The following is a 14257-nucleotide window of genomic DNA, read 5'->3' on the forward strand; positions in this document are numbered from 1 at the left end:
TACAGAAAAATGCTGTGTCTTCATGCTGTGGGAAGTCTTCCAGATAACTGCCATGGCTGGTGAGGTCAGCTGGGATAGGATCCTGCTCAGTTCTAGGAACTGTTTATCTGTTGCTGCAGCACGTTAGGGGAGAGGAAGGTGTCTCTCACTCAGGAAATTGCTCTGCCTAACGCCATCTCCACATTGGACCAGGGGTTCTTCACCAGGTCTAGAAGAAGGCATTGGGCCATGTTCAGATCCTTGTGGGCAAAGTTAACCTATCCAGTAGTGAGTATTTGGAAATGGTGCTTGGATTTTGTGTGTGTGTGTGTGTCTTGGTGTGCTTTCTGGGGAGCAATATGTGGATTTTGCCTTTACATTTCTGTGTGGTCAGTAAACTTTTTAAAAGAAATATGTGCCTGTTCTGTATCACTCAGTTTCCCACGGGCATCTGGTTGGCCACTGTGAGAACAGGAGGCTGGGCATGAGTACTCTGTTGGCCCTCTGCTCAGTGGGAGTGGAGACAGGAAACCTTGAGTAAAGTGACATTAAAATTGTCACCTGATTAAAATGTTGTGATCAGTTTAACATGTATAAAAGCAATAGTTCTGTTTTATAGAATGCCCTTGGAGCAGCCTTCCCCCACCTAATGCCCTTCAGGTGTTCTGGCCTGCAACCTGCATTAGCACCAGCCGGCATGGTTGTCTGGGAGTTGTAGTCCAAAACATTTGGAGGGCAGGAACCAAGATGGAGTAGGCTGACAACTTGGAGGCATTTTTTACAATGCAAAGGGAAACAGGCCACGTCTGCCTGCTGTTCCATCCTCTCTTTTTAAAAATTCATTGCATTAAAAATAGATTTAAAGATCACATTGAGTAATTGAGGGCACATTTTTAGTCAATGAAAGGGTTTTTAATCCATCTAGCTAAACATTGCAGCCATGGAACTGCAGGCACTCCTAAAGCTGTGCTGGTAGAAGGGGGTTGCTTGTTTTCCAGGCACAAGCTGCACGGGTTGACTGTGAAAGGAGGCTTGCAAGTAGCTAGTCACCAGGTTACCGGGGTTGCCTCTGGCAGTTCAAGCACTTTGCAAAAGTTGGTGGTTGTCTTACTTTAGGGTTGCAGGTGGCCCATAGCTTTTTAGGAAGGCTGGAGAAAGTTATCAGGGCAGGGGCATACTTTTGTAGTTGCACTGAAGCCAAAAGCGTATCCCAGAGACTGCCTCTCTGTGCCCCATCTTGGTATATCTGATCTCCCTCTGAGAGAAATTCCAATCCATCCACTGACTTAGAAACTAGGATGTGTGTGGACAAACAGTTGTGAGAGTGGCTGGATTTCCTTTTTCTGAAAATTCACCCCAACCTGAGCCTAGCTAAGAGGTGCATGAGGGTTGGTGTATTTTAGCTGATTGTTTGGTTGTGTGTCATGTTTTCAGTGGGATAGTGTGGAGAACAGAACTGTATTAAACTAAGCAGGCACCAAGGATTGCTTGCTGCACCTTGAATGCATCATGTGGATGCAAAGCAGTGACATAGAAGACTGCTACTGGTCTAGGGGAGCTATTGCTCAGCAACTTGGCTATGGGCGGGGCACCTTGAACTCTTCATACGACTGCTTCTGTATGGTGAGGAAATTTCCGTGTTCTTAGGTTACCTTTGTGATGACTTTTGCTTGTAGTGGTTAAGAACTGCTGGCTTAAAGAGCAGCCTGAACATCAGACTCTTTCAGATAAGGGCAAACTGTGTTTTTACTACTGGGGGGGGGGGGCAGAGTGGCTGCGGCAACGTAGTCAGATGGGTGACATATAAATAATAAATTGTTATTGTTATATAAACCTTTTCACCAGCCACAGTCCCAACTGCAGCATAGATATTCTGAAAAAGGGGTGTATGGGTGGGTGGGGGGTGTTTCTTTCTCACATACGTCACAGACTTGGGCTTTTTATTTTATTTTTTATTTTATTTTACAAAGTTTGTGATCAACCTGTGGAAGGAATTTGCAATCAAATGCTACCAGCTGAAATGCAAAGGATAAGAGAGAGAGAGAGACAGAGAGAGAGAGACATTTTGCCACCAGAAGGTGCCAGCCTGTGTCTGTACCAGTCCTCTCACTTTATGTGGACAACATGGACCCACCAAGAAACAGCCTGTAGCAGAAGTGTGCAACTCAGCCTTGCATCTATGTGCCCCCCAACCACAAACTGGGGTGCAACTCTTTCAAATGTTTTGCCTGGAGGGTTTTTTGGGGTGTCTCTTGACACTTCCCATCATTGGTAGAAGAATTTCCATAGCACATTTTGATGTCTAAAGATAATCTTTCATGACACAGTCATGGGTTACACATTCAAGCTGTCCCTTTAGCAGACTTTTTTCTCACAGGAGGAGTGTTAAAAATGTAGATTTTTCATTGTTCTCCATTTACTGGGTTTTTAAAATTCCCATTGCTGATGGTGAGTGTGGTGAGTAACCAGGCTCCTGTCCAGCGGACTAGTTAGCGAGTTTCACCCAGAAGCTCCTGTAGGTTCACATGGCCTGCTCTGGCCAGCTGACTGCAGGGCCTTCTTTTGGTGGTGTGGCTCCCGACCTCACACCCTGCATGTTCCAGCAGGTATTTAATGTGTCGCATAAATAACATGTGGTGGCTGTATGCCTCAAGATATTCATTGAGCTGGAGGTTCTAAACTCTTTCCCCAAGACTGAGTCTAGAAACAAAAATGTTGTACCATGGAGTCTCCATTACCTTAGTAGAGCAGCTGTACTAATACACTGGAACCTTTCATATGGTTTGGGTCAAGTAGTTTAGAGCATTCCACAGTCTCTCACAATCCAAATCAGTTCTCTCTATTTCTTATTTTTCCAACCTTAAATTTAGTTCTCCACATTCTTGCAACAATTTGAACTTTTCTTTTAGAAGAAGCTCATGAAAGTTCATCAGCATTTCGGTGTGAATTTATCTGAATACATGCTGTATGCAATTGTGCCCAATATACACATTCATGCATACCAATTTCCCCGGCCTAACACAATGCATTTCACTAATCTGTGCAGCTTTTATCTGCACTTTTGGACACATTACTTGACTAGGGAACTATACTGGAATTTTTTTAAGAAATGCACATTTCAAGGGATGGTTGTGATTTGAGTCACATTTGATTTGGAATATGGGAGTTTGGCCAGTTTGTCTTTAAATGCAGACTAAATAGAATTTCTCCCCCTCCCTAAATCCAGGGCTTTTCTCATAATAAGCCTTTTTTCCCTACCTGTGTTGCCCAGCCAGAAGCTCTTCTGAATTTTCCCTGTGGGTCAATGCAAAGTCACCCCGCTTTGGAGAGAGGAGAGCCCCAATCCATCAGGATGTTGGAGAGCCAGTGTGGTGTAGTGGTTAAGAGCGGTAGACTCCTAATCTGGGGAACCAGGTTCGCGTCTCCGCTCCTCCACTGCAGCTGCTGGGTGACCTTGGGGTAGCCACACTTCTCTGAAGTCTCTCAGCCCCACTCACCTCACAGAGTGTTTGTTGTGGGGGAGGAAGGGAAAGGAGAATGTGTGCCGCTTTGAGACTCCTTAAAGGGAGTGAAAGGCGGGATATCAAATCCAAACTCTTCTTCTGGCACAAGAACCCATAGATTATGGTCTGGTGAAGCTTACAGTGACTCAAACAAGGGGTTTGATTGTGCTTCTGAGTGGAAGGTGCCTTTCCAGTGAGCACAAGAATTTTTAAAGCAAATATTTAAAGATCTTCTGTGGCTTCTGTTTGACACTAGCCCAGAGGACACCATGGCAAAGCTGTCCACTGGACAAGTTCTTACTCAAGTTCTGCCTTGTCTCTCTTTTTTTTTTTAATATCATATTTATTGAAGTTTCCAAAAAATCAAAAAAAAAAAAAAAGAAGAAGAAGAAGAAGAAAGAAAGAGGGGGGGAAAAGAAAACATTTACATTTAAGACCTTACTTTCAATAACATCTTTCCAAGACTTCCCCACACCTCCCCTTCTTGTATTCCATTTCCATTTGTTTAGTTCAACAAGTTCTTATCCCAAATTTTTGACCTTAATATATTTAGCCCATTATTCAGTTTAGTTCATTTTATATAACCACTTTCCCTTTATATTCCACAGTCTTTAAACATTAAAATCTTTTTTCTAAGGTCGACCCCAATTCCCTTCCACGAATTCCCCCTTTTTATACTCACAACAAAACAAAATAAAGAAAAAAGAAAAGTTCAAAACATAATTGTACACCCTTCGGATTCCCAAACTCCCTCCCCCCTTTCCCGGTTTTGATCCCCAATGTCCATCAGTCTATCTGCTATCAGCCTGGAGACCTCACACCCGAGGCCCTTAATTCTCTCTCAGCTCCTCTTTGCCGGTTTTTTTGGTAGTCTTTTGTATCAAGCACCAAATCTCGGAGAAGCTCTGTCTCGAAAATGTCCATTTTTCTTCCATCCAGACCTCCATATTTAAAAGTGGAACTCAAATCTTGTTTCTTAATCCTTTTAAGTCTGAATGTCCCAAATGCTCCAACTTCCATCTTGCTCAAATTTGTAATCCATAGGTCTTCAGATCTCCACATCAGGAGATCTCTCCAATCTTCCTTGTCCAATTCAAACCAAATTTTCATGATCCAATTCTTGTTTTCCTTTATGTCCTTCCTAACAGGCCTTTGGCCTTCCTTGATCTTCTGCGACGATGTGACTCCTCCTTCATTCCCTTCCAGATCATCGTAAATCTCTTGTTCCCTTTCATCACTTTTCTCAGCTTTCTTTTCCTGCTCAGCTGCAAAAACTTCTAATTCCGCTACAGGGGCTTTTTGTTCAGGAACAAGAACAAAAACTTGCGTCAAGTCCCTTCCATTTTCAGTAAATATGTCTATTGTCTCCTTCAGTGTAGAGACCCCTGTAGACAAAATATTGCTCTGTTCATGAAGCTTTCCCAGGAGATAAAAAGTCCTGTTTAGCTCAATGAGTATTTTTCCACTTACAGCCATTCTTGTAATGTCCCAAAAACCCCCTCTAGAGGGATTATGGTTACTTAATATCCTTCCAATTCCAACCCAAGAGTCAAACTAACTTATTCTTCCTTGTTTTCAACAATTAATATCCAAATTGTAACAAATCTAACCAGCAAAGTCACAGAAACAAAGTTCTCTTTTTATTCCCCAACTTTGACAGCTACTTTGACAGCTGTCAAAATCTCTGTATCTCTTCACCAGGCTCTCTCGCGGATCACTCCCGGTTCCCGGGGGGTTGCACTTTAACTCTCAAAATCAACTCTTATCCTCCAGCAAAACTACTTGTAGTTTCCAATCGTGAAATTAATAACTTTTATCCAATAAAGAAAAGGCTCTTCTCTCGACCTTAGTTGTCAAATCCTTGCTTTAAATTGATTACAATGGGGGGAGACGGACTTCCTCTTTGCACCTCCCCCGCTCGTGCCGAATTCAAGAGAAAGAAAAATTTCCCTTTTAAGTCCGATTTCCGTATTACTCACGGGTTGTTATTTTTAGTCCAAATGTTCAGAAGAAGAAGTCAGCGCTCTCCGTCAAATGGCATGCGGCTTCGCTCGGCAGGGGAAGCAAAAGACTCACAGCACCGCGCCGCTCCCCGTCCCCCGTTTCGTAGCCTTTAAAAAGGCTCCTTCGCGGGTCGGGGGCGCAAACGGTGCCCGCTGAGTCACCAGGTCCACGGGCTTTCGCGCCCGTGGTTTTTGAGGGTCCCCGTGTCGCCGGCGCGGCAGGACCCAACCCCTGCCGAGCAGATTCCCTCCGGAGTTCGGAGGGAATCCGCCATTCGACGATGGCGCTAACCCGGAAGTCAAGTTCTGCCTTGTCTCACCAGTAGCCACTTGGTCTGGTCTCAACTAAGACTTTAACCTGGGTTCTGGGATCTGAGTAGATCCCCAGGGCTTAAACAGAGAGCCTCCTTGTTTGTGGCTGGGGCTTGCCCTCCTGAGCTACCCCTGGCTGTACTTTCTCGCAGTTTCCTCAGGCACAGAAAGGATTGTGTGTCTATGTTGTAAAGGCCCCTGCCATTAGCAGTGCACAAGCTGGAATCCTTTGGAGTGGCCACTCTTGGTGTGTGTTGTTAGCAAATCACTCCTCTGTTGCTAACATTGTGGCTGGTGTGTCACATGTCTGTGTTTACTTCCCTGAGCTGGGAAGGTTCTGAGGACGGAAGAGTGTGGCCAGCCAGCAGCTGAGCTTGAGGAACCTGGCAGTGCTTGAAGAACCTCCTCCTGTGTTTACTTCCCTTCTTGAGGGATCCTGATGGCAGGACTGAGAGCAAATCAAATAACTTTTTTGGGTTTCAGAGGGCCTTGGCAAAGGAAGCACATAGTTCTTTTTTAATGAAAAGCGATTGTCATGATAGGCTGGGTGGAAGGGACCAGAATCATTTGGTGGCTGGAATGGAACTGCATAAAACAAAGGGCTTTTATTGGGCTGACCTAGCTTTATTCTGCTCTTTCGCTTTGCTGTCTCCATTAATTAACATGTACCATATTATTTTTCAATAGCTTTGCCCGTTGGTAGTGACCTAATCGTGGCACAGTTGCCAAGTGAGAGAGAGAGAGAGAGAGAGAGAGAGAGCAGGCCTGTGATGGGCATTCCGTAAACAAAAGGGGTTGGGCAAGATAAGGAGGGCCTTGAGCAGGTTAGCCCGGGGGTCAGCAAACTCTTTCAGCCATGGGCCGGTCCACTGTCCCTCAGACCTTTGGAGGGCCAGACTATATTTTTTTTTTGGGGGGGGGGGGAATGAACAAATTCCTATGCCCCACAAATAACACAGAGATGCATTTTAAATAAAAGCACACATTCTACTCATGTAGAAACACGCAGATTGCCGGACCACCTGCAGGCCGGATTGAGAAGGCATAGACAAGAAGGTGCTGTTAGAATCTCAGTAAGTTAAAAAGTAGAGAAGTAAAAAAGGAAAAATTACTTCCCTGGGTGAAGTAATTTTCTTTTAATTGTCAAATAATTCTGTGTACATTGCGGCAGCCTTTGGCTATGTGCAATAAAACTGACTGAGACTGAGATTGAGAAGGCGATTAGGCCGGATCTGGCCCCCGGGCCTTAGTTTGCCTACCCATGGGTTAGCCAAACAGAAAAGAAAAATGTATAAAGTGAGAGAAAGGAACACTCAGTACCAGATTTTGGGGTGTTCACTGGTTTCTAAAACCAGCTTTGTCTAGGCAAGATGAGTCTATGCTGTGTTTCCTAAGAGGAAGATTTGGCACATTTTGTGAGAGAACCCTGCTATTTTTCTGTGAGTCCTTCTAACTCTTTTCCAGCATGGTACAAGAAGGCTGACCCAGGAGCCCCACCCCCATTACTCTTCCTGGGAATCCCCTCTGTCACACAGCTGGCTTTCTAGTCAAGGATGCTCATAGCCCTCACACAGCAACAATACCTAGAGCAGTTTAAGTGACACCAGGTTTCAGCCTCCTTGAAAGTTGTCCTTTTAAAGGTGACTTCCCCATATTTTTGGCCCTTTGCTGTATTGGGGTGGGGCTGTTTATAAGAACAAGCAAGCAGCCATGGAACAAGGGTACCTCTCAGTTTCTACAGATGATTCCCTATAGAAGGTGGGGGTGGGATGCTTGGAAAGCCCCTTGGGGAGGCCACACCCTGCTAAGTGCCAGGAGGAAACAGACATCACGACCCTTTATTCGCCATCACTCCCTAGACCTGCTAGCTGTTCCTTGCCCTAGAAGGGGCTAATGCATGCTCTCCCCCCCCCCCCCTTGTGTGTTGCAGGATCAGCTGAAGCAGTGCTTTGGCAGGCCAGCTGCAGAAGCCAAGGACACCGACACGCTTGTGCAAGAGACGGACAGTCAGTATGGCACCTGGAGCGACCAGCGGCACAGTGTGGACAGGTGAGGCTCCTGGGGTGGCAACCCTGAGCAGCCAAGGTCCACGGATCCCTTTGTAAGGGAGAAGGGCCTGCTCTCACCTGGAGTCAGGATCCACTTGGGATCTACCTTTCTCATTCCCAGTCTCTTACAATGGATGGGAGCTGGGCAGTGGCTCTTTCTGATCCCTGCACTTTTGCAATAGGCTTGAACCTTGGAAACTGACCCCTTGATCTGTTTTGTGTCCTTGGGCAGAGGTGGTGCCTCTAAGGCTTCAGTTCCCCTTTTACAAAAGGGGCAGAGCGAAGGCTGTATATCACAGGGGGCTTGGTAAGCAAGAGCTGTACAGAATTGCAGAACTGAGAGGCTTTTGAGCTTCTGGACTTGATTTCAGTAAGGCTTTTGACAAAGTCCCCAATGATATTCTTGTGAAAATGCTGGTAAAATGTAACTGTTAGGTGGATTTGTAGCTCGTTGACTGACCAAACCCAAGCAGTATTGGTTAATGGTTCCTTGTCATCCTGGAAAAAAGTGACAAGTGGGGTACCACTGGATTCTATCTTGGGCCCATTGTTGTTCAATGTATTTATAAACGACTTGGATGAAAGAATTGAAGGGATGCTCATCAAATTTGCAGATGGCATCAAACTGGGAGGGGGAGCTAATGCCACAGAAGACAGATTCAAAATTCAAAATTACCTCAACAGATTGGAGAACTGGGCACAAGCTAACAAAATGAATTTTAATAGGGACTATCTATATCTATATCTATATCTATATCTATAGTCCCTATTAAATATATATAGTCCCTATTAAATATATAAATGAATTTTAATAGGGACACTCTCTCTCTCTCTCTCTCTCTATATATATATATATATATGAACAAATTTTAACATAATCCCTACTGGTAAGATGGTCACAAAATAGATTTCCAATTACACCCTCACCCCACGATTTCCCCCAACTTCCCTTTCTGGTTTATAACGTATTCACTTCTCCTGCATGTTATCTTATTCCCTAATATAGTAAAGTTAAGATTATACTTCATTATTATGTTCTATTTGTTGATTGTAAGTGTTTACTCAAACCCTACAAGTGAGTCCAATTCCTTATGTTGCTTCTGTATGCACATCATAAAAGGTTCTCAGTCTTTTTAAAAGTCAATATTGTCCTTATCTTTAGGTCTTTCAGTCAACTTCACCATTTCAGCATATTCCATCAGTTTTTCTTGCCATTGTTATTTCGTTGGCATTTCATCGCCTTTCCACTTTTGAGCTAGTAAAATTTTAGCCACTGTTGTAGTATACATAAATAAATTTTTCTTGTCTTTTGGCAAATTTTGACCTAAAATGCCTAATAAGAAAGCTTCTGGTCTTTTAACAAAGGTTATCTTAAACATTCTTTTCATTTCATTATAAATCATGTACCAATAGTTTTTAATTATTTTACAATTCCACTACATGTGATAAAATGTTCCTTCTTTTTCTTTAAATTTCCAACACTTATTGGAGCTTCTTCTATACATTTTGGCCATTTTCGCTGGTGTAATAAACCATCAGTACATCATTTTCATATAATTCTCTTTTAACAATACACAATCAGTAAATTTTAAATTAACTTTCCATAGCTTTCCCCAGTCTTCCATTTGTATATTATGACCTATATTTTGTGCCCATTTAATCATTACCAATTTAACCTCTTCGTCTTTCGTCTCCCATTCTAACAATAAATTATACATTTTCTTTAAAAGTTTATTATTATCCTCTGTAATTTCTCTTTGGAATCTAGATATGGTATAACCAAATCCTTTCTTGTTATCTTCTTTAAAAACCTCATTTAGTTGGCAGTGTTGCAGCCAATCATGAACAAAGTCTCTAATCTCCTTATAATCCAGTTTCCATATTTATCCTTTTGATTGATATTCCCTCTGTTGGGACAACCCACCAGGGCATTTTTTGTTCTAATGAATCTTTATATTTCCCCCATACTTTTATTAATGATTTCCTAATTATATGGTTATGGAAGCCATTATGTACCTTCCCTTTACTGTACCATAAATACACATTGCCAGCCAAATCTATTATCATGTCCTTCCAGGTCTAATAAATCAGTATTTTCTAATTTGACCCAATCCCGGATCCAAGTAACACAGCTCGCTTCATAATACAATTTAAAATCTGGAAGGGAGAATCCGCCTCCATCTTTAATATCTGTTAATATTTTATGTTTTATTTTCGGTTTCTTCCCTTTCCAAATAAATTTAGAAATACCTTTTTGCCATTTCTTGAAGCAGGCCGTGTTATTGTCTGGAATAAAAACAACATTTTTGGCAATGCGTTCATTTTAATTGCTGCAATTCTTCCTAATAATGATAGGTTCATTTTGCCCCATATTTCTAGATTCCCTTTTAACTCATTCCAACATTTTTCATAATTGTCTTTATAAATATTGATAATTCTAGTTGAGAGCCAGATCCCTAAATATTTCACTTTTTTATGGATTTCTATTTCTATGGTTTGAAATAATTCCTTTTTATCTGCTTCTGTTAAGTTTTTAATTAATAATTTAGTCTTACTTTTATTTAATTTAAATCCTGCTACTTGCCCAAACTCCTGAATTTTTCTATCAGCCTCAAAAGAGAATTTTTGGGATCTTCAACTGTGATTACCAGATTATCTGCATAGACTTTCAATTTGTATGACTTTTCCCATACTTTAATTCCTTTAATATTTTCATCTGCCTTTATATTTCTCGCCAGGACTTCTAGGACCAAGATAAATAATAAAGGTGATAACAGGAATGTATTTTACATTCATCTGTTACCACGTGATTGACAATTAATTTCGCTTTTAGATTTGAATATATAGCTTGAATTCCCCCCCCCCTAAATTCTCAAGAGACATTGTCAAAGGCTTTTTCAGCATCTATAAACATTAATGCTGCTTGTTTTTCATTTCTCACTTCCAGGTATTCTATAATATCTATAATGTTTCTTATATTGTCTTTCATTTGTCTGCCTGGAAGGAATCCTACCTGGTCATGATGTATATACTCATTCATTACTATTTTCATTCTATTGGCCATTATATTAGCAAATAATTTATAATAATTATTTAATAATGAAATTGGTCTATAACTTTTTATTGATGCCACATTGGCATCTTGTTTTGGAATCAAAGTTATATAAGCCTCTTTCCATGTCTCTGGGACTCTAATATTAAGATTTTATTCATTATTTCCTGTAATGGTATTACAGTTGATTATTTAATTTCTTATAATATTTTGCTGATAGTCCATTTGTTCCTGGCGATTTCCCTGTTTTTGGCTGCTTAATTGCATCTAATATTTCTTGCGTTGTTATCTGGGCATTTAGAATTTCTAATTTTTCTTCTTTAATTTTTGGTAAATTACTAGCTTTCAGATATTCATCTATATCCTTCCCCTTTTCACATCCTTTCCTATATAATTCTGTAAAATATTTAACAAAAGGCTTCCTAATTTCTTTCTAATTGTCTATATTTTTTCCATTTTATTTTATTTATGCTAATTTTTTGCTCGTTTTTATTCAACTGCCATGCTAATAATTTCCCTGGTTTATTTGCATATTCAAAATACTTTTGTTTCATTCTTTTAATTTTCCACTGTATTTCTTGATTGATGATCATTGAATATTGTGTTTGTAATAATTTTATTACTTGCTTTGTGGACTCTTTGTTTGGTTTGCATATCAGTTCTTTTTCTTTTTTCAATAATGCCTCTAATATTTCTCTCTTCTTTTTCTCTCTATTTCCTCCTATACGTATTTTGTTGGATAAATAAGTCCCTCATAACCGCTTTACTAGCATCCCATACTATCTGTGCTTTCGTACCCTTATTTAGGTTTAGCTCAAAATAGTCTCCAAATACCTTTTGTGCTTTTTTAAATTTTTATTTTTAAATTGAATCTAATAAATCCTCATTTAATCTCCATCTAAAAGTGGATTGTATTTCATTTTGCATTTCTAAAAATAAAGGATTGTAGTCTGAGATTGTTCTTGGCATTATTTATATTTTCCTTACCTTCAGTTCTAATTCTTTAGACAGCCACATCACATCTATCCTTGCACTGCTTTCATGCACTTTGAATGGAAAGTGAATTCCCTATCTAATAGATGTTTATTTCTCCAAATGTCTATCAAATTTTAATTGCCCACCATCTCACAGAATGTTTTTGGGAGTCAGTCCTGTTCAGTATCCTTCTTCCTAATTGTTCTATCCATTTACAATGACACGACTCCATTCAGATTACCCATCAATATCATTTTCTGATCTGCGAAATCCATTAAATCAGTCTCTAATTTCTTATAAAAGTTCACTTTTTTATCAATAGGGGCATAGATTGCTATTAATAAAAATTGTTCGTCTTGCACTACGATCTGTACCACTATTACTCTTCCATGGTCATCTTTAAAAATTTGTTTGGGCTCGAATTTTGATTTAATATAAAGGACCACTCCACTTTTTTTGATCTATCTGCTGTTATAAATTCCATTCCTAATTTTTTATTACTTAGGACTCTTTGGTATTTGCTTGCTATATGTGTTTCTTGAAGACAAACTATCTAAATTTTGTTTGAAAATTATATATTTTATTCCTTTTTGTTTTATTATTTAAGCTGTTTACGTTCCAACTTAATACCTTTAAATTTGCCATTTTGTTTTACTGTTTGTTTTTACCTACGACCTTGTCTAATATTCCCCTTTGTCTTGATTATATAAGTTATCTACATCCCCTTCTGTTGCTCCGCTTATTGGATCTTGACCTGTCCCTCCTACCAGGCCGAGAGGGCCTAGTACTGTATATGGGTTATCAAATTCAAAATCTCTGCCATGTTTTTGCCAGAATTCATGTGCTTGATCTTCATTTGCCAATCTATATTTTTTGCTTTTGTATTTAAAGGAAATTCCTTCTGGGAATTCCCATCTGAATTTTATTTTGGCTTTAATCAAACCATTTGTTATATAATGGATTCTCTGGCGTCTTTGTCATAAAATCGGGGGGATTTCCTTGTAAATGGCCACCTCATTACTGTCAACCTGGAGACTGTTTTCATAATTTTTTGGAGAATAGCTCCCCTGACCCCAAGCAGTCTCCAGGTTGCTTTCTAGCTCTAGAAGTCTTCAAACGAAACCCGGTAGCAACTTGATTCTTCCAGATACTCCTGACTTTCCCCCAACCAATCAGCAATTGTCTTGGCTATATATGTCAACAAATCTTGTTTCTCCCTCCTTCTCTGGCAAACCTCTTATTCTGAGAACATTGGATTTTTGCCTCATCTCAAGGAGGGCAAGCTGTAGCTCAAATTGGTCCTGCCTGCCCGACAGACCTCTCACGTCGCTCTTAATTACCTCTTGTTCTTCCTGCAATTCTTGGGTGACTTTTTCCGTTTTTTGAGTTTTGGTCTCCAAATTTTTAACGGTTATTTCCATGGCATCTGTCACCTTTTTTGTATGCTTTTCCATCTCCCCCCTAATATCCTCCTTGACACTATCAAATTGTGTTTGCATTTGTGCCAGCATTTCCTTTTTAAAGTCTCCCAAAATGGAAACCATCTCAGATGCTATACTGCCCTCAGGAACTGAATCTCATCGACCTGAGAGGCCTTTACTTCTTTCTAGTTGGAGATGCCATCCCTTGCTTACTTACAATTTTATGTCTGTTTAAGAACAGACATTAAAAACACTGGCAAAACAATGGCTTCTCAGTGTCACTCTTATCCAGGGGTCAGCAAGGTTTATCTCGCTTGGGCTGGTTCACTCCACTGGAGATCCCTCCATGAGCCAGATCGTGCGCATGCATAAGCATGCGCAGCCGTGATTTCCGGTGTCTGCTGCGCAGATGAGATTTTCGGCTTCTGAGTATGTGCAGACGCGATTTTCGGCACCACAGAAGCGAGTCCCTGCGTTGCGCTGCACCGGTTTAGCACAGTGCGCGGGGGCTCGCTGAGCAGGCAGCTTGGTTTGGGGGCGACTCATGGGCTGGTTAAATGACCCCCGTGGGCCGCTTGTGGCCCATGGGCCTTAGCTTGCCTACCCCTGCTCTTATTAGTTGTTCAAGGCCACCTCTCAGATTTTTGTTTCGGTTCTCAACCTAATAACAAGAGCAAACAGGATGGAAATGAAAAAAATCAAACTGTTCGCAGAGACATAGTATGTTCACCAATACAAAGAGTACGCATTTAGCAAATATGGACAATGTAACTTAAGGTTTATAGGAATTTAAAGATTAAACAATTTAAAGATTAAACCGTAGGCACAGTTAATAAAAAAAAATGTAATGCTGCTCACAGCTGCTCAGTTCTTTTGATTTATTTATTTTTATTTTTATTATTATTATTTACTGAATTTATATACCGCCCTATACCCGGGTCTTTCAGTACTTCCAAATAGTTCC

At 40.7% G+C, this 14257-nt stretch overlaps 1 protein-coding gene across 17 annotated transcripts in view; it reads left to right on the forward strand.

The window, feature by feature from the left end:
• The window catches only part of KIAA1671 (KIAA1671 ortholog), a 130777-nt gene that overhangs the window by 85756 nt on the left and 30764 nt on the right, over positions 1-14257 (forward strand). For 14 of the 17 annotated variants that reach the window (XR_013390515.1, XR_013390514.1, XR_013390516.1 and 11 more), the window contains one exon: positions 7728-7846. The exons of 2 other annotated variants lie outside the window; for them this stretch is intronic. Coding sequence is in view for 12 of the 15 variants with exons in the window: in XM_077917745.1 (XP_077773871.1) it covers positions 7728-7846 (119 nt within the window). In the remaining 3 variants the exon portion in view is untranslated. Of the gene's footprint in view, positions 1-109; positions 268-7727; positions 7847-14257 lie in introns of those variants that run through there. One more of the 17 variants, XM_077917748.1, reaches the window with a different exon arrangement.

This window comes from Podarcis muralis, chromosome 13 (genome assembly GCF_964188315.1).
Source record: "Podarcis muralis chromosome 13, rPodMur119.hap1.1, whole genome shotgun sequence".
NCBI lineage: Eukaryota > Metazoa > Chordata > Lepidosauria > Squamata > Lacertidae > Podarcis > Podarcis muralis.